Below are 25,283 nucleotides of genomic sequence, written 5' to 3'. Positions count from 1 at the left end.
GAGGGTGCTAAAACATAATTTAATAAGAGCCGGAAAAATAGGAAGCCATAGGAATTTATGGCAATGTTAAAAAAGGACAAACTTACTATATAACCGTAGGCTAAAGAACATTCTGGGCAACATATTGTTTGTTTACACATGTAACATGAATTAATGTGAGAAGGTCAAGATTGAAATATTTAATGTTCAGTGTGAGATTGTGATGCATCTTTAATCCATACAACAAACATCTCAAGTCAATTTTATTTCTCAAGAATCCCAAAATAATGATTTGCACGTTAAAATAAATACATTGATATTTACATTTTTAAAAAACAGACAATTACCCCAATACCTTTAATGACTTATTTAAATGTGTCAATACAGAAACAAGCTCATACACCAAGCTCAAACCAATTCTACAGACCAGAGGTCATTCATACAGTGTTATCTATTGAATTTGGTCACCTACACTAAGTACATATACAGTACACCCCCCCAATAAAAAATAAAAAACTAGGATAGTCAGTTAAGAACAAATTCTTATTTACAATGACGGCCTACCCCAGCCAAACCCTAATCTGGACGACACTGGGCCAATTGTGAGCCGACCTATGGGACTCCCAATCACGGCCGGTTGTGATACAGCCTGGAATCAAACCAGGGTCTGTAGTGATGCCTCTAGCACTGCAGTGCCTTAGACTGCTGCGCCACTCAGGAGCCCAATAGTTCCATTTTTTCTCCTAGTGTCAGATGACAAAAAAATCTTTCAGAAATAACTGCGGTTTAATTCTAAGAACATTATGCTTCTCCAATGATCTTCCCAAACATTGCTGTAGTTAGGTGAACTGGGTCAGTACTAGAAAGGTACATTCATTCACGGTCCACATAAGGAAAGAAATCTTGAAGCAGTCTTATCAAAATGCTCTTAACTCTGTAAAAATGTGTATAGTTAATTAGATAAATTAGCAGAGATAAGTCTTACAGTTTATTTGGTCTCCAGGGTATTCTACCTGCTATTCCCTTGAATGTAAAGCTGACGAGACAACACTTATTCCCTTTCATTGTTGCTGCAGTTATAGAAAGTGGCCATTTTCATGATTCACATTCAATACTCTCCAAATACCAAACGTCAACATAAAGGTATTTAATTATTCCTTGGCTTCAGCATGTCCTCTACATAGTAGTACTATAAAACACATTCTCAAAAGTTGTGCCATTCTTTGTATAGACTGACATGAAACTACCATTTTCATAGGGCATTTGTTTCCAGTAGTCCATGAGCAATCACTGTGTGGGACAAACTGATGACATGGATCGTTTCCTAATAGGCACATCTGCTGATACAATACAATTACCAAGGCACTGTTATGACACCATTTTATGCATTCCATCTGAAAAGGTTAAGGACATTTTCTGGATGTCAAGATGTATTTGTGCACAAGATAAGAACAAGATAATTACCCATCTTCAAAACACAGCCACAGTGTTCTAAACAGATAGCATAGTGCACATAAAGAAGCCCTGGAATAAATATGCCATTAAGCAGATTTCAATAAACGAGTCAAGATAGAGCAGAGAAACATCTTGATTCAAAGCAACAATGTCAGTGTCTTGGTCTCAGTGTGAAGGAAGAAGACTCCCAGCCAGGCCTCTGGACTCAAGGCCCGTGTATCCACAAAGTGTCTCAGAGTGGGAGATCTGAACTAGGATCAGCTTTGCCTTTCAGTACATAATGAATAAGATTGCATGGACAGATCCTAGATCCACACTCCTACTCTGAGATGGTATGTGAGTTCAGGGCCTATATTCACAAAGCATCTGTTATAATGGTTCTGCTTTCCAAAAATTGTATTTATTATTAGTCCATCTGATCCAGCAATAGTGTTGTTTTATTCAACATTGAAAAACAATGCTTGTAGTCCTCCCAAGCCCGAGGGCGCTGTCAGAACTCAGGCATCTTGTCGTCATACTGTGGTGGTGGCGTGATGGGTTCAATGGTCACCTTCACATCAGTAGGGTTGCGGACCTTAAAACGGAAGTCCTTCAGATGGAGTTTCTCTGACTTGATTCTGCGTACCCTGAGCGGCCGTAGTATCCGTCTAGCCCGACTGCTGCTGCGGGTGGGGGGGTTGGCTGCAGTCGCGGGGGCGGGCTGGGGATCCAGGGCCGGAGTGGTGGGAGGAACCTCCTCTGAAGTAACTGCTCTTGGTCCCTCCCCCTCATTTTCCACAGCACTGATGAGGTCTTCGTATGAAGGCAGCTGGGAGGTGCTGTGGCGTAAGTTGCTCTGGCGTATGGGGTACTGGCCACTGGTTACCGCCTCCTCATAGCTGGGCACATCGTAGGCTGGTGCTGGCTCCCCTGCACTACAAAAGAATGTACAGGGACAAGCGGTTTAAAATAACATTTTAGCAATCATTTACATTTCATGTTTTTTTAAGGATACTAGAAAAGCTAAGTACTGCTTCTTAACTGATCATAATCACAAAAACATCCATTGCCAAAACAATAAGAGCTTTTGTAATGATACGTTTCTGCTATTTTTGTAAACCTCACGAATGAGAGCCATTTGTAATGCAGGAAGTTGTACACACAACTAGCCACACCGGCCAGTAGTGGTAATCAGTGCACGGCGTTCAATGTTTAGTTTTTCCTCTAATGGACTTTTATCCCTTAATTACTTTGTGGTATGTACTGGTAAGACATTTGGTGCTAGTTTTGAGAGTACAAAACATTAAGGGCACCTGCTCTTTCCATGACATAGACTGACCAGGTGAATCCAGGTGGAAGCTATAATCCCTTATTGATGTCACTTGTTAAATCCACTTCAATCAGTGTAGAGGAAGGGGAGGAGACAGGTTAAATAAGGATTTTAAAGCCTTGAGACATGGATTGTGTATGTGTGCCATTCGGAGGGTGAGTAAGCAAGACAACTCAATATTAAGTAGGTGTTCTTAATGTTTTTTACACTCAGTGGAGAAACTGGTGCTTTAACATTAACAATCAAAAGGGAGGCATGTTGCAGGCATCATCCTAGAAACTAAGTTATATGTGTTAATAGTGAAAACGAAGCCTCTGAACCCCTTCTTGGATGATTAAAATAAGTTACTGTTAGTGATTCTCTTAATTGTTTAAAGCACTCACATCTCTCTTGCCTCCCCAGCCACATGGTCCACAAAGGGGACCTGTGTCTCCTGTCCTCTTTGGCTCCCCCTCCTCTTGTTCCTCACCCCCAGGTAGATGGACAGCAGCAGCATGGCCACCCCCGCACCCACCAGCACATAGGCTATTGATGAGGTCTTCGCCTTTTCCCTGTCCTTCTCTCCATCCCCAGCATGGTCCACTGGTACAAGAACACTGAAGTTGCCCGGAGCCTTGGTTGTCTGGGGAGCATCCCCGGGCACCACAGTCCACACGATCATGACGATGCCCAGGGCTATGAGCCCCACCCCCAAGGCACACAGAGCATATGAGGAGCCGGACCGGCTGCCCCCATAGCCGGAGCTGTCTGGACCGCCACTGGAACACATCACCCCCCCCTACGTGGACCCACCAGAAGTGTCACACAATCAGATACAGCAGACTGGGGAGAGGAGGCTCAAGGGATGAACCCCGTAGACCTAATCTGCAATGTGGGAGAGGGGAAAGTTGTTTTCATATTAAGGAGCAGGAATGTAGCAGCACAATAAAACTGGCAAAGGCTCAGACTAGCTGATATCAGATGACAATGAACAACTTTCCGGAATAGACACAATGTGGCTGGGAAAGGGGGCCAAAGCCAGAGAGGTTCATGGAGGGTCACATTACCTGCGTTTTAGTTATTCACAAATATATTTTACATCATAAAGAGCTGCTGGAATAGTGCCAATTAAAGAGAACTGAATTAATCATGTGAATTAGCCAATCATTGACCAAAAAGCACCAGGAAATAATGTAGGCCTATACTATTGTCGTGAAGTTCGAAGAAATTTTCAAAACTACAAAGTCCAAATTTAAAGCTAGCCCTGTGATTTGAAATCCAACCAAATGTATTGTTGGAGGTAGTGTGCATGGCAACGTAATATATACCATGGTCATTTATCATTGTCCTGTCTTTAAATACGTCACTGTGTGAATGTGTTGGTATTTCGAGTGACAATATATTACCCAAACAATGTCCTGAAAATGTCTTTGTGGGTCTAAAACAACACTACACTTTGTGTGTCTAGCCCTCCTAAATCATGCTAAAACAACACTACACTTTGTGTGTCTAGCCCTCCTAAATCATGCTAAAACAACACTACACTGTGTGTGTCTAGCCCTCCTAAATCATGCTAAAACAACACTACACTGTGTGTCTAGCCCTCCTAAATCATGCTAAAACAACACTACACTTTGTGTGTCTAGCCCTCCTAAATCATGCTAAAACAACACTACACTGTGTGTGTCTAGCCCTCCTAAATCATGCTAAAACAACACTACACTGTGTGTCTAGCCCTCCTAAATCATGCTAAAACAACACTACACTGTGTGTCTAGCCCTCCTAAATCATGCTAAAACAACACTACACTGTGTGTCTAGCCCTCCTAAATCATGCTAAAACAACACTACACTGTGTGTGTCTAGCCCTCCTAAATCATGCTAAAACAACACTACACTGTGTGTGTCTAGCCCTCCTAAATCATGCTAAAACAACACTACACTGTGTGTGTCTAGCCCTCCTAAATCATGCTAAAACAACACTACACTGTGTGTGTCTAGCCCTCCTAAATCATGCTAAAACAACACTACACTGTGTGTGTCTAGCCCTCCTAAATCATGCTAAAACAACACTACACTGTGTGTGTCTAGCCCTCCTAAATCATGCTAAAACAACACTACACTGTGTGTCTAGCCCTAAATCCTAAATCATGCTAAAACAACACTACACTGTGTGTCTAGCCCTCCTAAATCATGCTAAAACAACACTACACTGTGTGTCTAGCCCTCCTAAATCATGCTAAAACAACACTACACTGTGTGTCTAGCCCTCCTAAATCATGCTAAAACAACACTACACTGTGTGTGTCTAAATCAGCTAAAACAACACTACACCTAGCCCCTAAATCATGCTAAAACAACACTACACTGTGTGTGTCTAGCCCTCCTAAATCATGCTAAAACAACACTACACTGTGTGTGTCTAGCCCTCCTAAATCATGCTAAAACAACACTACACTGTGTGTGTCTAGCCCTCCTAAATCATGCTAAAACAACACTACACTGTGTGTCTAGCCCTCCTAAATCATGCTAAAACAACACTACACTAAATCATGTGTGTGTCTAGCCCTCCTAAATCATGCTAAAAAACAACACTACTAAACATGCTAAAACAACACTACACTGTGTGTCTAGCCCTCCTAAATCATGCTAAAACAACACTACACTGTGTGTCTAGCCCTCCTAAATCATGCTAAAACAACACTACACTGTGTGTCTAGCCCTCCTAAATCATGCTAAAACAACACTCTAGCCCTCCTAAATCATGCTAAAACAACACTGTGTGTCTACTAAACTGTGTGTGTCTAGCCCTCCTAAATCATGCTAAAACAACACTACACTGTGTGTGTCTAGCCCTCCTAAATCATGCTAAAACAACACTACACTGTGTGTGTCTAGCCCTCCTAAATCATGCTAAAACAACACTACACTGTGTGTGTCTAGCCCTCCTAAATCATGCTAAAACAACACTACACTGTGTGTCTAGCCCTCCTAAATCATGCTAAAACAACACTACACTGTGTGTGTCTAGCCCTCCTAAATCATGCTAAAACAACACTACACTGTGTGTCTAGCCCTCCTAAATCATGCTAAAACAACACTACACTGTGTGTCTAGCCCTCCTAAATCATGCTAAAACAACACTACACTGTGTGTCTAGCCCTCCTAAATCATGCTAAAACAACACTACACTGTGTGTCTAGCCCTCCTAAATCATGCTAAAACAACACTACACTGTGTGTCTAGCCCTCCTAAATCATGCTAAAACAACACTACACTGTGTGTCTAGCCCTCCTAAATCATGCTAAAACAACACTACACTGTGTGTGTCTAGCCCTCCTAAATCATGCTAAAACAACACTACACTGTGTGTGTCTAAATCAGCACCTAGCCCCTAAATCATGCTAAAACAACACTACACTGTGTGTGTCTAGCCCTCCTAAATCATGCTAAAACAACACTACACTAGCCCTCCTAAATCATGCTAAAACAACACTACAGCCCTCCTAAATCATGCTAAAACAACACTACACTGTGTGTGTCTAGCCCCCTAAATCATGCTAAATCATGCTAAAACAACACTACACTGTGTGTGTCTAGCCCCCTAAATCCTAAATCATGCTAAAACAACACTACACTGTGTGTCTAGCCCTCCTAAATCATGCTAAAACAACACTACACTGTGTGTCTAGCCCTCCTAAATCATGCTAAAACAACACTACACTGTGTGTCTAGCCCTCCTAAATCATGCTAAAACAACACTACACTGTGTGTCTAGCCCTCCTAAATCATGCTAAAACAACACTACACTGTGTGTCTAGCCCTCCTAAATCATGCTAAAACAACACTACACTGTGTGTCTAGCCCTCCTAAATCATGCTAAAACAACACTACACTGTGTGTGTGCTAAAACAGCCCTGCTAAATCATGCTAAAACAACACTACACTGTGTGTGTCTAGCCCTCCTAAATCATGCTAAAACAACACTACACTGTGTGTCTAGCCCTCCTAAATCATGCTAAAACAACACTACACTGTGTGTGTCTAGCCCTCCTAAATCATGCTAAAACAACACTACACTGTGTGTGTCTAGCCCTCCTAAATCATGCTAAAACAACACTACACTGTGTGTCTAGCCCTCCTAAATCATGCTAAAACAACACTACACTGTGTGTCTAGCCCTCCTAAATCATGCTACAAAACAACACTACACTGTGTGTGTCTAGCCCTCCTAAATCATGCTAAAACAACACTACACTGTGTGTGTCTAGCACCTAGCCCCTAAATCATGCTAAAACAACACTACACTGTGTGTGTCTAGCCCTCCTAAATCATGCTAAAACAACACTAGCCCTCCTAAATCATGCTAAAACAACACTACACTGTGTGTCTAGCCCTCCTAAATCATGCTAAAACAACACTACACTGTGTGTCTAGCCCTCCTAAATCATGCTAAAACAACACTACACTGTGTGTGTCTAGCCCTCCTAAATCATGCTAAAACAACACTACACTGTGTGTGTCTAGCCCTCCTAAATCATGCTAAAACAACACTACACTGTGTGTGTCTAGCCCTCCTAAATCATGCTAAAACAACACTACACTGTGTGTGTCTAGCCCTCCTAAATCATGCTAAAACAACACTACACTGTGTGTGTCTAGCCCTCCTAAATCATGCTAAAACAACACTACACTGTGTGTGTCTAGTGTGTCTAGCCCTCCTAAATCATGCTAAAACAACACTACACTGTGTGTCTAGCCCTCCTAAATCATGCTAAAACAACACTACACTGTGTGTCTAGCCCTCCTAAATCATGCTAAAACAACACTACACTGTGTGTCTAGCCCTCCTAAATCATGCTAAAACAACACTACACTGTGTGTCTAGCCCTCCTAAATCATGCTAAAACAACACTACACTGTGTGTCTAGCCCTCCTAAATCATGCTAAAACAACACTACACTGTGTGTGTCTAGCCCTCCTAAATCATGCTAAAACAACACTACACTGTGTGTGTCTAGCCCTCCTAAATCATGCTAAAACAACACTACACTAGCCCTCCTAAATCATGTGTGTGTCTAGCCCTCCTAAATCATGCTAAAACAACACTACACTGTGTGTCTAGCCCTCCTAAAATCATGCTAAAACAACACTACACTGTGTGTCTAGCCCTCCTAAATCATGCTAAAACAACACTACACTGTGTGTCTAGCCCTCCTAAATCATGCTAAAACAACACTACACTGTGTGTCTAGCCCTCCTAAATCATGCTAAAACAACACTACACTGTGTGTCTAGCCCTCCTAAATCATGCTAAAACAACACTACACTGTGTGTCTAGCCCTAAATCCTAAATCATGCTAAAACAACACTACACTGTGTGTCTAGCCCTCCTAAATCATGCTAAAACAACACTACACTGTGTGTCTAGCCCTCCTAAATCATGCTAAAACAACACTACACTGTGTGTCTAGCCCTCCTAAATCATGCTAAAACAACAAAACTAAATCATGCTAAAACAACACTACACTGTGTGTCTAGCCCTCCTAAATCATGCTAAAACAACACTACACTGTGTCTGTGTACACTAGCCCTCCTAAATCATGCTAAAACAACACTACACTGTGTGTGTCTAGCCCTCCTAAATCATGCTAAAACAACACTACACTGTGTGCCCTCCTAAATCATGTACACCAGCCCTCCTAAATCATGCTAAAACAACACTACACTGTGTGTGTCAGCCCTCCTAAATCATGCTAAAACAACACTACACTGTGTGTGTCTAGCCCTCCTAAATCATGCTAAAACAACACTACACTGTGTGTGTCTAGCCCTCCTAAATCATGCTAAAACAACACTACACTGTGTGTCTAGCCCTCCTAAATCATGCTAAAAAAACACACACTACTAAACTGTGTGTGTCTAGCCCTCCTAAATCATGCTAAAACAACACTACACTGTGTGTGTAGCCCTCCTAAATCATGCTAAAACAACACTACACTGTGTGTCTAGCCCTCCTAAATCATGCTAAAACAACACTACACTGTGTGTCTAGCCCTCCTAAATCATGCTAAAACAACACTACACTGTGTGTGTCTAGCCCTCCTAAATCATGCTAAAACAACACTACACTGTGTGTGTCTAGCCCTCCTAAATCATGCTAAAACAACACTACACTGTGTGTGTCTAAATAGCTAAAACAACACTACCTAGCCCCTAAATCATGCTAAAACAACACTACACTGTGTGTGTCTAGCCCTCCTAAATCATGCTAAAACAACACTACACTGTGTGTGTCTAGCCCTCCTAAATCATGCTAAAACAACACTACACTGTGTGTCTAGCCCTCCTAAATCATGCTAAAACAACACTACACTGTGTGTCTAGCCCTCCTAAATCATGCTAAAACAACACTACACTGTGTGTCTAGCCCTCCTAAATCATGCTAAAACACTACACTGTGTGTCTAGCCCTCCTAAATCATGCTAAAACAACACTACACTGTGTGTGTCTAGCCCTCCTAAATCATGCTAAAACAACACTACACTGTGTGTGTCTAGCCCTCCTAAATCATGCTAAAACAACACTACACTGTGTGTGTCCAGCCCTGCTAAATCATGCTAAAACAACACTACACTGTGTGTGTCTAGCCCTCCTAAATCATGCTAAAAAACAACACTACACTGTGTGTCTAGCCCTCCTAAATCATGCTAAAACAACACTACACTGTGTGTGTCTAGCCCTCCTAAATCATGCTAAAACAACACTACACTGTGTGTGTCTAGCCCTCCTAAATCATGCTAAAACAACACTACACTGTGTGTCTAAGCCCTCCTAAATCATGCTAAAACAACACTACACTGTGTGTCTAGCCCTCCTAAATCATGCTAAAACAACACTACACTGTGTGTGTCTAGCCCTCCTAAATCATGCTAAAACAACACTACACTGTGTGTCTAGCCCTCCTAAATCATGCTAAAACAACACTACACTGTGTGTCTAGCCCTCCTAAATCATGCTAAAACAACACTACACTGTGTGTCTAGCCCTCCTAAATCATGCTAAAAAACAACACTACACTGTGTGTGTCTAGCCCTCCTAAATCATGCTAAAAAAACAACACTACACTGTGTGTGTCTAGCCCTCCTAAATCATGCTAAAACAACACTACACTGTGTGTCTAGCCCTCCTAAATCATGCTAAAACAACACTACACTGTGTGTCTAGCCCTCCTAAATCATGCTAAAACAACACTACACTGTGTGTCTAGCCCTCCTAAATCATGCTAAAACAACACTACACTGTGTGTCTAGCCCTCCTAAATCATGCTAAAACAACACTACACTGTGTGTCTAGCCCTCCTAAATCATGCTAAAACAACACTACACTGTGTGTCTAGCCCTCCTAAATCATGCTAAAACAACACTACACTGTGTGTCTAGCCCTCCTAAATCATGCTAAAACAACACTACACTGTGTGTCTAGCCCTCCTAAATCATGCTAAAACAACACTACACTGTGTGTCTAAAGCCCTAGCCCTGCCTAAATCATGCTAAAACAACACTACACTGTGTGTCTAGCCCTCCTAAATCATGCTAAAAAACAACACTACACTGTGTGTGTCTAGCCCTCCTAAATCATGCTAAAACAACACTACACTGTGTGTGTCCAGCCCTCCTAAATCATGCTAAAACAACACTACACTGTGTGTGTCCAGCCCTCCTAAATCATGCTAAAACAACACTACACTGTGTGTGTCCAGCCCTGCTAAATCATGCTAAAACAACACTACACTGTGTGTGTCTAGCCCTCCTAAATCATGCTAAAACAACACTACACTGTGTGTCTAGCCCTCCTAAATCATGCTAAAACAACACTACACTGTGTGTCTAGCCCTCCTAAATCATGCTAAAACAACACTACACTGTGTGTGTCTAGCCCTCCTAAATCATGCTAAAACAACACTACACTGTGTGTGTCTAGCCCTCCTAAATCATGCTAAAACAACACTACACTGTGTGTGTCTAGCCCTCCTAAATCATGCTAAAACAACACTACACTGTGTGTGTCTAGCCCTCCTAAATCATGCTAAAAAACAACACTACTAAACATGTGTGTGTCTAGCCCTCCTAAATCATGCTAAAACAACACTACACTGTGTGTCTAGCCCTCCTAAATCATGCTAAAACAACACTACACTGTGTGTCTAGCCCTCCTAAATCATGCTAAAACAACACTACACTGTGTGTCTAGCCCTCCTAAATCATGCTAAAACAACACTACACTGTGTGTCTAGCCCTCCTAAATCATGCTAAAACAACACTACACTGTGTGTCTAGCCCTCCTAAATCGTGCTAAAACAACACTACACTGTGTGTCTAGCCCTCCTAAATCGTGCTAAAACAACACTACACTGTGTGTCTAGCCCTCCTAAATCATGCTAAAACAACACTACACTGTGTGTCTAGCCCTCCTAAATCATGCTAAAACAACACTACACTGTGTGTCTAGCCCTCCTAAATCATGCTAAAACAACACTACACTGTGTGTCTAGCCCTCCTAAATCATGCTAAAACAACACTACACTGTGTGTCTAGCCCTCCTAAATCATGCTAAAACAACACTACACTGTGTGTCTAGCCCTCCTAAATCATGCTAAAACAACACTACACTGTGTGTCTAGCCCTCCTAAATCATGCTAAAACAACACTACACTGTGTCTAGCCCTCCTAAATCATGCTAAAACAACACTACACTGTGTGTCTAGCCCTCCTAAATCATGCTAAAACAACACTACACTGTGTGTCTAGCCCTCCTAAATCGTGCTAAAACAACACTACACTGTGTGTCTAGCCCTCCTAAATCATGCTAAAACAACACTACACTGTGTGTCTAGCCCTCCTAAATCATGCTAAAACAACACTACACTGTGTGTCTAGCCCTCCTAAATCATGCTAAAACAACACTACACTGTGTGTCTAGCCCTCCTAAATCATGCTAAAACAACACTACACTGTGTGTCTAGCCCTCCTAAATCATGCTAAAACAACACTACACTGTGTGTCTAGCCCTCCTAAATCATGCTAAAACAACACTACACTGTGTGTCTAGCCCTCCTAAATCATGCTAAAACAACACTACACGGTGTGTCTAGCCCTCCTAAATCATGCTAAAACAACACTACACTGTGTGTCTAGCCCTCCTAAATCGTGCTAAAACAACACTACACTGTGTGTCTAGCCCTCCTAAATCGTGCTAAAACAACACTACACTGTGTGTCTAGCCCTCCTAAATCGTGCTAAAACAACACTACACTGTGTGTCTAGCCCTCCTAAATCGTGCTAAAACAACACTACACTGTGTGTGTCCAGCCCTCCTAAATCATGCTAAAACAACACTACACTGTGTGTCTAGCCCCCTCCTAAATCATGCTAAAACAACACTACACTGTGTGTCTAGCCCTCCTAAATCATGCTAAAACAACACTACACTGTGTGTCTAGCCCTCCTAAATCATGCTAAAACAACACTACACTGTGTGTCTAGCCCTCCTAAATCATGCTAAAACAACACTACACTGTGTCTAGCCCTCCTAAATCATGCTAAAACAACACTACACTGTGTGTCTAGCCCTCCTAAATCATGCTAAAACAACACTACACTTTGCTCAGGCTATGTTGAGGTTGTATTACTATAGTATAACCAACAGAAGATTCTAAACTGCTGGCACTTCCATTTGTTTCTTTTCAGTTTACAACTAGAGCATTTCACATTGTAATTGTCAGGAAGAGCATTTCCCAGTGTAAATGGTATATATATTCACAAAATGACTGTCTCATAGTGATACCTCCATATCATGCTATGAGTCACTTAACGTGGATTCAGCAAACACTGACAGTACTTATTCCTTTTAGCTCCTAATGCAGCAAAGGGCCCCTAAACAAAAACTCAGATGGATCTCTAACTGACCATACCAAGACAACAACTTGTACTGGGAGTCTGCATATAATACCACTTTGGCCTAAGTGTGTAACCTATACAAGTAATACCACTTTGGCCTAAGTGTGTAACCTATACAAGTAATACCACTTTGGCCTAAGTGTGTAACCTATACATGTAATACCACTTTGGCCTAAGTGTGTAACCTATACATGGAATACCACTTTGGCCTAAGTGTGTAATTATTCGACCATGCTGGTCATTTATGAACATTTAAACATCTTGGCCATGTTCTGTTATAATCTCCACCCGACACAGCCAGAAGAGGACTGGCCACCCCACATAGCCTGGTTCCTTTCTAGGTTTCTTCCTAGGTTTTGGCCTTTCTAGGGAGTTTTTCCTAGCCACCGTGCTTCTACACCTGCATTGCTTGCTGTTTGGGGTTTTAGGCTGGGTTTCTGTACAGCACTTTGAGATATCAGCTGATGTACGAAGGGCTATATAAATACATTTGATTTGTAACCTATACATGTAATACCACATTGGGCTAAGTGTGTAACCTATACATGTAATACCACTTTGGCCTAAGTGTGTAACCTATACAAGTAATACCACTTTGGCCTAAGTGTGTAACCTATACATGTAATACCACTTTGGCCTAAGTGTGTAACCTATACAAGTAATACCACTTTGGCCTAAGTGTGTAACCTATACATGTAATACCACTTTGGCCTAAGTGTGTAACCTATACATGGAATACCACTTTGGCCTAAGTGTGTAATTATTCGACCATGCTGGTCATTTATGAACATTTAAACATCTTGGCCATGTTCTGTTATAATCTCCACCCGACACAGCCAGAAGAGGACTGGCCACCCCACATAGCCTGGTTCCTTTCTAGGTTTCTTCCTAGGTTTTGGCCTTTCTAGGGAGTTTTTCCTAGCCACCGTGCTTCTACACCTGCATTGCTTGCTGTTTGGGGTTTTAGGCTGGGTTTCTGTACAGCACTTTGAGATATCAGCTGATGTACGAAGGGCTATATAAATACATTTGATTTGTAACCTATACATGTAATACCACTTTGGGCTAAGTGTGTAACCTACAGCCTATGAAGTGTGCATACATTTCTCATGAAGCATATATTTTGGGCTCCTGAGTTGAGCAGCGGTCTAAGGTACTGCATCTCAGTGCTAGAGGCGTCACTACAGACCCTGGTTCGATTCCAGTCTATCACAACCGAGTCCCATAGGGCGGCGCACAATTAGCCCAACGTCGTCCGGGTTTGGCCGCCATTGTAAATAAGAATTTGTTAACCGACTTGCCTAGTTAAACAAAGGTTAAATAAAATAAATAAATATTCCTGATGTGCAATGTTTGGTGATAAGTGTATTCAACATGATAATATATGTCTTTGAATGCATAACTGTCTAAAAATACATGCATGCCATTTACATGTACCCGTCAGCCAATATATTAAATGGTTTGACTTGTTGGATCACTTGAAGAGATGCTTCAGGTGGAAATAGAAGACCTTGGTGAAAAGTGTGAACAGCTTTGCAGTGCAGGTCTAAATATGCACTGAAGACACTATCCAACAAAACCTTACACCTTAATGTGAAGGGTGGCAGTTGAGGGCATGCACTGCACCGATCACAGAAAAGTATTGGCATGAACGTTATGGTACAGTGACAATATCAGAAGCATGAATGTATGAAAAAGCCTCCTATAGCAACAATGTGCTTGGGGAGCTTTCAAGGTGACAAGCAATCACATTACACTAAAGCAGGCTTTAAAGTATGGGTCGTGACACACGGACCTGGTAATGGTGGGTGGCGATGTGTCAAGAGTAAATGTAGAATTATTTAATTACTAATCATGAATTACTGGAAGTGATTTGGCCAAGTACATCTGTGCTCTCTGCTTAGCAGCGGTCTCTGCTCAGTTTAGCAGTTGCGTCGCAAGAGAGGTAGATGCCTGTGTGCTTCGCGGTTCACCAGATCTTTTTTCTGCAGTTTTCGTGAAGATCACGCCGCGACACCATCAACGCAGCCGATGATGCGCTGCCTGCCACTCGTCATTCCCACTCGCCATCACTCACCGCTGTTATCACATGGACTCATGCGAGCCACAAGGTCTGACTGAACTCAATTGTCATGAAACACATATACAGCGATGAGTTTCTCCCTCTTTCATTTTATAACGAGGAGCGCACACAATGTGTTTAGTACGGGGAAGTGCATAGTAGTCTCTCAAAACGAACAAATGAATAAAACGATATGTCCTAGCTACTGATAGTGCAATCCTAGGAACAGTACAGAAGATGAAAAATGTTCAGAAAGTCTAGTTGGAACTGTTGCTGTTAAAATACATGGGATTAATTTTGTATTCTTAACTGGAATAAACTGATTGAAGCAAGATGCTGTTAAAGGCAAACACACACAGTTCTGGGTTGGTCATCTTCAGCAGGAAGTGGTCTCCTGCCTGACTGAGAAAGCAGTAGATGTTCTGGTCCAGTTTGGCACCACATACCTATGCGAGTCAGGTTTCTCAACTCTGACATACTAAAAAAACAAAAACAAGTACAGAAACTAAATTTCAAGGCTGAGCATCACCTCAGAGTTGCACTGTCAAAAACAGAGCCCAAATACACATGAGAACTTCAACCAGCCACACACCTCTCATTGGGACTGTGTGTGTGTGTGTGTGTGTGTGTGTGTGTGTGTGTGTATTTGTTTCCTGGTCTACATCTGTGATGTGATAAATCAGTTTATTCCAGTTGAGAATTAAAAATGATTTATTGTATTTTAACAGCACCAGTTCCAATCTAGACAGATATGTATTTTTAAATGAGGGAAAATAAACATGAATAGATATTTAATATCATCGTTGACGTCTAAACTGCATTTGTTTTAGGCATAAGGGCAATGAAATGTACCGATATTTATGTATAGTTGCATATTTTCCTAAGCTTGGGTCCCAGGAAAACACAGAATCTCTCATTTGGGTGCCATGCTGGAAAAGTTGAAGAACCCCTGCACTAAAGTCAGGTGCTCTACAACAAATACAGATGTTGCAAAAAGTGCAGTCATAGTGCAAGATTCTGTACAACAACAGACTCAATGAGAATCTTCTATTATGCCAAGCCAGAGTCCCCTGTTTCAAGGCACTTAAACAGTAAGTTGACGTGTGGCGCAAATCAAATAAAACATTGTCACGTACACAGTTTCCAGCAGGTATAAAAGGTGCAGTGAAATGCTTACATGCCAGCTCCGTCAACACTAATCAAGTCAAAATTAAAATAAATAAAATATCATTACAGGAAAGTAGTATGCATAGTAATACAACGGATATGTACACAATAGGATATACACAGAGGACACAAAAACATGAAGAACACCTGCTCATTCCATGACAGGCTGACCAGGTCAAAGCTATGATCCCTTATTGATGTCACTTGTTAAATGCAGTCAGTGTAGATGAGGAGGAGACAGGTTAAAGAAGGATTTTTAAGCCTAGAGAAATGGAGAAATGGATCGTGTATGTGTGCCATTCAGAGGGTGAGTGGTCAAGACAAAAAATGTAAGTGCCTTTGAATGGGGTATAGTAGTAGGAGCCAGGTTTATATGGCTGAGGCGTCTTGAAAATGTCAGCCGGTGATTGTCACGCAAATAACTGCAGGTCTCACGGTAATAAACTGTTAATTAACATGAAAACATTTAGCATCTCCGGGCTTCCTACAAGCCACTGATGCAGACCTTTGGAACCTCTACTGTCACGCCTTGGTCATTGTATTTTGTGTTTTTGTTATATGTTTGGGTAGGCCAGGGTGTGACATGGGTTTATATTTGTTGTATTCGTATTGGGGTTTGTATTATTTGGGATTGCGGCTGATTAGGGGTGTGTCTAGTTAGGCTTGGTTGCCTGGGGCGATTCTCAATCAGTCAGGTGCTTGTCGTTGTCTCTGATTGAGAACCGTATTTAGACAGCCTGTCTTTCGCGTTGTATTTGTGGGTGTTTGTCCCCGTCTTAGTGTTGTAGTCACCAGATAGGCTGTAATTAGTTCACGTTCCGTTTGTTGTTTTCTTATATCTGTTATTTCATGTACCTCAATTTATCTTCATTAAAGTCATGAATAACCTACACGCTGCATTTCGGTCAGACTCTCTTCATTCAACAGACGAACGACGTTACATCTACATTTTAAACAAGTCTAACAAATCTATGTAATATAGCCTACACCTTCACAATAAAGCCATTCTTATTTTAGACAGGTCTAAAGAAACATGATATGAAGAAAATGTAGTCTATTTCAGAAGAACAGAATAGCATACTCTGAGTTGTCCTTATGTTAGTTTCTGACCTGGTTATGCCATATGGCTGTGGGCTAAACTAGTTCATTTACCAGGCAAAATTTGCCTTGAATTCCGTGGCATTATTTAATGTTATTTTATAGCATGAAGAACACAACTGAACATTAGCTGAGTAAAATAGAAAGGCTATTTTCTCTAAACGATTTGAAGGAGTGTGGCTATTCTGCGCTGAGCGTTTAACAAAGAAACAGGTGCTCTTACACTATATGCTTAGAGTTATTTATGTAACTGTAGTTGTGATGTTGGGCTATATACGTTTTGATTTTAATACATTCTAAGGCTGCATGATGAGACTAATGATGATTTTAAAATGTTGCATGAAAAAGGCATAAGCTCTGCTTTGTTTTTGCACAGGCCGTACACACTTCAGTCTCTCATTCAAAATTCGACAAGAACTTGATAATGCCTCGAATTTCCCGGCTGCATCCTCTTTGTGTGGCCGTAATGCCCCCTATGGGCTATACTACATGAGGTTGAAAAAGGTGTCAAAAAAAGAAGAAGCATGCTCTGTTTCTTGCCTTAACCTCTCTGGGATCGTTCGGGACGCTAGCATCCCACCTCGCCAACAGCCAGTGAAATTGCAGGGCACCAAATTCAAAACAACAGAAATCTCAATTAAAATTCCTCAACCATACAAGTATTGTACACCATTTTAAAAGATGCACGTCTTGTTAATCCAACCACAGTGTCCGATTTCAAAAAGGCTTTTCGGCAAAAGCAGAACATATCATTATGTTTGGTCAGTAACTAGTCACAGAAAGCATTCAGCCATTTTCCAACCAAAGAGAGGTGTCACAAAAAAAACAGAAATATAGATACAATTAATCACTAACCTTTGATGATCTTTATCAGATGACACTCCCAGGACTCAATGTTACACAATACATGTATGTTTTGATCGATCAAGTTCATATTTATATCCAAAAACCTCAGTTTACATTGGCGCCATGTTCAGAAATGCCTCCAAAACATCCGGAGAAATTGCAGAGAGCCACATCAAATAACAGAAATACTCATAAACTTTGATGAAAGATACATGTTTTACATAGAATTAAAGATAAACTTGTTCTTAATGCAACCGCTGTGTCAAATTTCAAAAAAGCTTTATGGCAAAAGCACAATATTCAATAATCTGTGAACAGCGTTCAGCCACAAAAGCGAGCCATACAGTTACCCGGCAAATTGTGGAGTCAACAAAAGTCATAAGTAGCATTATAAATCTTTACTTACCTTTGCTGATCTTCGCCGGAACGCACTTCCAGGACTCCCACAAGAAATGTTTGTTTTGTTCGATTATGTCCATATTTATGTCCAAATACCTCCGGTTTGTTCGCGCGTTTAGTTCACTATTCCAAAGGCACAATGTGCGAGCACAAAATCCAGACGAAAGGTCTGGAAGGTCAAGAGTTCCATTACAGTTTGTAGAAACATGTCAAACGATGTATAAAATCAATCCTTAGGGTCTTTTCATAATACATTTTCAATAATATTCCAACCAGACAATAGCGTATTCATTACAGAGGAAAAAGGCACGGCGCGCGCGCAGTAAACAACTGATTGGCCACAGCCTAGTCCACTCTTATTCGACCACCTTCCACAACAGAAGCCTCAAACAACTTTCTAAAGACTGTTGACATCTGCTGGAAGCCTTGGGAAGTGCAATCTGGCCCCATAGACACAGCATATTGGATAGGCAATCACTTAAATTAAACTAGAAACCTCCGATTTCCCACTTCCTGGTTGGATTTGTCTCAGGTTTTCATCTGCCATACGAGTTATGTTATACTTACAGACATCATTCAAACAGTTTTAGAAACTTCAGAGTGTTCTCTATCCAATACTATGCATATATTAGTGTAACAGTATAACTTCAGACCGTCCCGTCGCCAATACCCGGGCGCGAACCAGGGACCCTCTGCACACATCAACAACTGACGCCCACGAAGCATCGTTACCCATCGCTCCACAAAAGCCGCGGCCCTTGCAGAGCAAGGGGAACCACTACTTCAAGGTCTCAGAGCAAGTGACGTCACCGATTGAAACACTATTTAGCGCGAACCACCGCTAACTAAGCTAGCGTTTCACATCCGTTACATTAACATCTGGGACAGAGTAGCAGGCAGTTTACTCTGGGCACCTTATTCATCCAAACTACTCAATACTGCCCCCTGTCACCAAGAAGTTTTAAAACATTCCAGAACATGTCATGGCTTTAGAAGCTTCTGATAATCTAATTGACATAATTTTAGTCAATTGGAAGTGTATCTGTGGAAGTATTTCAAGGCCTCCCTTCAAACTCAGTGCCTCTTTATTTGACATCATAGATAAATCAAAAGAAATCAGCCAAGACCTCAGAAAAAAATAGTAGACATCCACAAGTCTGGTTCTTTCTTGGGAGCAATTTCCAAATCATACCGGTCAGGAAGGAGACGTGTTCTGTCTCCTAGAGGTGTACTTTGGTACCCGAAACGTTTGATCCAAGTTAAAGAATTTAAAGGCAATGCTACTAAATACTAATTGAGTGCATGTAAAATTCTGACCCACTGGGAATGTAATGAAAGAAATAAAACATTCTCTCTACGATTATTCTGTCATTTCACATTCTTAAAATAAAGTGGTGATCCTAACTGACCTAAGACAGGGAATTTTTACTAGGATTAAATGTCAGGAATTGTGAAAAACTGTGTTTAAATGTATTTGGCTATAGTGTATGTAAACTTCCAACTTCAACTGTATGTATGCATGTATATATGTATGTACGAACGATGCTGATTCATGATTTGACTGGCTGAGAAAAGCTGCCTACCGGTCTGTCTCTTCCCGACACATTCATTACTATTGGATAGCTGGAGATCGAATTTGAATATTGAAACAATGTTGCAAATGTCGGAGAGACAGACAGCAAGGTTTATACGAATCTAAGCTGTTGAAAACTAAATCTTAGTCTAAAAGAAATGTGAGAATTTCTATTGTGGAAATCAAGTTTATAAACTGCCTGGCTGGGCTGATGAGACAGTGGATTACACAGTCAGATGGAACAGGGTAAATAGGCATTTTAACATTATAGATTTAGCCAGTGGTATCTTGTGGTCCTTCTGTAGCTCAGTTGGTAGAGCATGGCGCTTGTAATGCCAGGGTAGTTGGTTCGATCCCCGGGACCACCCATACGTAGAATGTATGCACACATGACTGTAAGTCGCTTTGGATAAAAGCGTCTGCTAAATGGCATATATTACAAAGGCTGAAATTGAGTTTTAACCAATCAGAATAACACCCAACTACAATGGAAATGGGACCATAGAGTGAACATGTCTTAGAGGCAGCAGGACAGAGACTCAAATCCCACACCTACATAGTTCAAACTCATTGGAAAACAGTATTCTGGTCACAAAAACCACTTTACATGTTGAGGTAATTGATGTTTCCTATTGTGTAAATGGTAACAGGGTTTACATGTTGAGGTAATTGATGTTTCCTATTGTGTAAATGGTAACAGGGTTTACATGTTGAGGTAATTGATGTTTCCTATTGTGTAAATGGTAACAGGGTTTACATGTTGAGGTAATTGATGTTTCCTATTGTGTAAATGGTAACAGGGTTTACATGTTTAAGTCATCTGACTTCTTGGCACGTGTCACAGTCCCATGGGAATCCAGACTAAGCTGATTCCAGAGGTGACAGATGATAAATGACCTCTGTTATGACCACACAGAATGACTGAAAGAGAGAAAATGACAGGAAACATTGCACAAACAAAACAATTAACCATTTGGTTGAGTAATTGGTTTTTGAAGCCCTGGTTCTTCAACAAAAATAGGCATATAGCCTACAGTGCCTTCAGAAACTATTCACACTCCTCGACTTTTTCCAGATTTTGTTGCGTTACAGCCGGAATTTAAAATGGATTACATTGAGATGTCGTCACTGGCCTACACACACACACCCAGTACTCCATATTGTCAAAGCGGAATGATGACATTTCAATTTTTATATATTAAAAAAAGTAAATAAATTAAACTGAAATGTCTTGAATCAATAAGTATACAACCTCTTTGTTATGGGAAGCCTAACTAAGTTCAGGAGTAAAAATGTGCCTAACAAGTCACATAATAAGTTGCATGGACTCACTTTCTGCAATAATAGTGTTTGACAAGATTTTTGAATGACTACATCTTCTCTGTACCCCACACATATAATTATCCCTCAGTCGAGAAGTGCATTTCAAACACAGATTCAACCACAAAGACCAGGGAGGATTTTCAATGCCTCGTAAAGAAGGGTACCTATTAGTAGATGGGTAAAAAAAAAAGAAGCTGACATTGAATATCCCTTCGAGCACAGTGAAGTTATTAATTACTTTGGATGGTGTATCAATACATTCAGTCACGACAAAGATACAGGCGTCCTTCCTAACTCAGTTGCCGGAGAGGATGGAAACCACACTTTAGAACAGTTACAGAGATGAATGGCTGTGACAGGAGAAAACCATGTTGATCCATCCTCAGTTGTTACGCCGCAATACTATACTAATTGACAGAGTGAAAAGGAAATACAAATATTCCAAAATATGCATCCTGTTTGCAACAAGGCACTTTTTATTTTATTTAAACTTTATTTAACTAGGCAAGTCAGTTAAGAACTAATTCTTATTTACAATGACGGCCTAGGAACAGTGGGTTAACTGCCTTGTTCAGGGGCAGAACGACAGATTTGTACCTTGTCAGCTCTGGGATTTGATCTAGCACCTTTTCGGTTACTGGCCCAATGCTCTAACCTCTAGGCGACCTTACAGTAATACTGTAAAACATTTCTCTGTAAAACATTTCTCTAAGCAATTCACTTTTTGTCCTGAATAGAAATGTATGTTTGAGGCAAATCCAATAAAACACATTACTGAGTACCACTCTTAATATTTTCAAGCATAGCAGTGGCTGCATCATGTTATGGGTGTGTTTGTAATCGTTAAGGTCTGGGAAGTTTTTCAGGATAAAAAGCTAAGCACAGGCAAAATCCTAGAGGAAAACCTGGTTGTCTGCTTTCTACCAGACATTGGGAGATTATTTCACCTTTCAACAGGACAATAACCTCAAACACAAGGCCAAATCTACACTGGAGTTGCTTACCAAGACAGTGAATATTCCTATGTGGTGAATTACATACAGTTGACTTAAATCTGCTTGAAAACCAATGGCAAAACTAAAAAAAATGGTTGTCTAGCAGTAATCAACAACCAATTTGATAGACTATTGAAAATGAAATACATAAATATCTCATTTACATAAGTACTCACATGCCCGAGTCAATAGGTTAGAATCCCCTTTGGCATTGATTACAGCTGTGAGTCTTTCTGGGTAAGTCTCTAAGAGCTTTACACACATGGATTGTACATTATTTGTCCATTTATACTTTCTAAATTATTCAAGCTCTATCAAATTGGTTGTTGATCATCGCTAGACAACCATTTTCAAATCTTGCCAGATTTTCAAGCAGATTTTTTAAAAAGCCCTTTTAAAACAGGTTATGGTAGTAGGTGCCAGGCGCACCGGTTTGTCTCAAGAACTGCAACACTGCTGGGTTTGATGGTCAACAGTTCACTGTTCATGTGTCAAGTATGGTCCACCATCCAAAGGACATCGAGCAAACTTGACACAACCGTGGGAAGCATTGGAGTCAACAGTATCCAGCTTTCGACACCTTGAGTCCACGCCTAATGTTCCTGCTTAGTCCAAGGACCTTGCAAGTTCTGTTTAAAGGGTGAATTGGCTCTGGAAGACAAAACAGCCAAATACTCCATCAACATGAATTGATTCTCAATTGTGGTACAGTTCTTGAAACATAAATCCCTCTACTTCCATACCACATCAAAATAATTTCACAAATGCAACACGCACACACTTACTGTACATGGTTTAAGCCATTTTTTTAACACAGTTTCAGAAGGACAGTATTTTTCAGTGACACTTTTGTGGAGTCTCGGTCTTCCGTTTACACACGTGTTCGGAGATGCAGATAGCTATTTAGCACAGCTAGTCCACCATCTTCCATCTGATTTATTTAAAACAGCGCTAAAACATGGACATATGGCCTTGTGGAAACCCTATCTCTATAAGAAAAGTGTTTATCAATTTAACTTTAAAAATATATATATTTCTCGCTATTATGAAAAATAAAGTCCGTATGCTTCCAGAACCATACCTTAAACAATGCGTGTTAATGTTCAGACCGAGCGTCGCGCTTCCTTACAAAACACCCCCTTACAGGAGACGCCTTTTCCAATGACCCTTACTTTATGAAAAATGTAATCTAACAGACTCATTAAGGGGTAGCTTCTAAGGGGCATTTACACGATTTCACAGACTAAAAAACTGTATTACATCATGATTAAATCAGACTACTACCAACTTAATGTATCAATTTGACTACAATTCTCCCTCCCGAATCCCAAAACAATGTATCGCTGCCAGCCATTTGAGCGAAGGTGTTTGTAGTGGGGAGGAACTGAAATCATGTTACAAACTCTGTGGCATTAGATCACTGTAAGTCTTGACATCTTGCCATAAGAACTGCGATTTTGTGTTATCAGATAACACGGCCTAATACTACTTCACAGATAATATAATAGTCAGTCTGAACACTGCTCAAACTGTCAAGGTGATTTGCAATTTGAGACGGCCTTACCTTGTTCTTTCCAGCCGTGAACGCCCAATGACTTCCCTCCCAATCGAATACCTGATGTATCGCAGGTGTCTTCAAAATTATGATATTGCCACCCCAATATCCAGAATGTAATCCTGCTATTAACACAATCTGAAATATGTATTAACGTGTGTATTTCCCCCGATGGTAGTCTCTATAGAATTCAAGGAATATGTTAGACAGGAACTTTGTCCAACTTCCCCCCTATTGTAAAGCGTTAACTCTTTGTTCCTTGGTCATAGAGCACGTTGTCTCACGTTTTATAAGGCAACCTGGTCTCATAGATTAGACGTAACATAGTAATCCGGGCCCATCAAATCAGTGTATGTTACGTTTTGTATTTGGTATGGTTACATAAGACAGAAGGTTACTTAAAGGGAAAACGAAAGTAGGGTGGTTAGTCAGGGTGGATGGTGAGCGTATAATTTGAAAGTCTAGTAACCCAAAGGTTGTGTGTCCAAATCTGATCACAGACAACTTCAGCATTTTAGATAATAAGCAACTTTGCTACCATTCAACTACTTAGCATGTTAGCTAAACTTAACCTTAATAACCTAACTCCTAACCTGCTAATAATGTTGGCTGGAATGGAGCGAATGGAATTGGATCAACCACACAGAAACCATGTTTTTTATATATTTGCCATTCCTCTCCAGCCATTACCACAAGCCCGTCCTACCTAATCAAGGTGCCACCAACCCCCTGTATACTTTTCCCTAATGACTAGCTAACATTAGACACCTAGCTAACAGAAAATGAGAATTTGTAACATGTCATGCATTTGTACAGCCTGGATTCAAACCAGGGTGTCAGTAGTGACGCATGAAACACTGAGATGCAATTCCCCATAAAATTGAAATTAACTTGGATTGACAATTCTATTCCCCCAAATAGGCCTGTCTGAGAAGTTCCTGAGCAGACTAAATCCAAATGAAAATAAAATCAGAACTACTCGATTTTCTTGTGCTCATAAGAAACTGAAATAAAGTAAATTTTAGATAGCATTTATATATTTTATTATTGAGTACACATGTGCTCCATAATGTAAAAAAAATCTGCAATGCCACAATGTACATTATTACTTAATAAGCATCTATTTGAAAACATACAATATAAACTCTCTTTCTCATTTTTTGGAAATTGCCCCTCTGTTCTGTTGTCAGTAGTCTGACTATATATGGATGGGATATGCTTGTTTTGAAAGTAGATTGTGACACCCTAACAAAGTCAACGGTATAGTGTGTGTGTTTTCTGTAACACATAAGCCATTGATGTTCACACCACATCTCACAACCACAGTTAACTAGTTTGAACTAGTCTAATGTTCCCGCTTTGTATCTCTATATGACTGTGTTCACTAGGGTGCTGGGCTGACGCCCATAGCTGACAGCCTTGTCTTCCTCTGGTTCGAGTCCCCCTCCAGCTGTTTGCATATAGAGACATGGCTGTGGAATGCAGTGGTGAAATATACTGTTGTACTGTTATATGGTATACATCAGGGTTGTCAATCTCATTTCATGGAGGGCCTAGTACTGGTTTTTCATTTCAATTAAGACCT

General features: G+C 40.7%; 1 protein-coding gene across 2 annotated transcripts; it reads right to left on the bottom strand.

The window, feature by feature from the left end:
• Window positions 1-579: 579 nt before the first annotated feature.
• LOC124003810 (transmembrane protein 51-like) lies at window positions 580-23,974 on the bottom strand. 2 transcript variants are annotated; one of them, XM_046312399.1, is made up of 3 exons: window positions 23,708-23,974; window positions 3,127-3,607; window positions 580-2,348 (listed from the first exon to the last, which is right to left on the bottom strand). In XM_046312399.1, exons 2-3 carry the CDS (start codon window positions 3,510-3,512, stop codon window positions 1,925-1,927), a joined length of 810 nt encoding a protein of 269 aa, XP_046168355.1. In that variant the 5' UTR covers window positions 3,513-3,607; window positions 23,708-23,974; the 3' UTR covers window positions 580-1,924. The 2 variants fall into 2 exon arrangements, with proteins under 2 accessions (XP_046168355.1, XP_046168356.1); XM_046312400.1 differs by lacking the exon at window positions 23,708-23,974 and adding an exon at window positions 22,929-23,190.
• Between the last annotated feature and the right edge of the window lie 1,309 nt (window positions 23,975-25,283).

This window comes from Oncorhynchus gorbuscha, linkage group LG18 (assembly GCF_021184085.1).
Source record: "Oncorhynchus gorbuscha isolate QuinsamMale2020 ecotype Even-year linkage group LG18, OgorEven_v1.0, whole genome shotgun sequence".
NCBI lineage: Eukaryota > Metazoa > Chordata > Actinopteri > Salmoniformes > Salmonidae > Oncorhynchus > Oncorhynchus gorbuscha.
The sequence above is the reverse complement of the archived record's forward strand: the minus strand, read 5'-3'. Positions and strand labels throughout refer to the sequence as shown.

Excerpts from the sequence above, each read along its gene's own strand:
- LOC124003810 (XM_046312399.1), bottom strand. The coding sequence starts at position 3,512 with ATGTGTTCCAGTGGCGGTCCAGACAGCTCCGGCTATGGGGGCAGCCGG. Across the intron at positions 2,349-3,126 it reads GCTGGGGAGGCAAGAGAGAT|TGCAGGGGAGCCAGCACCAG; the intron begins GTGAGTGCTTTA and ends ATTCTTTTGTAG.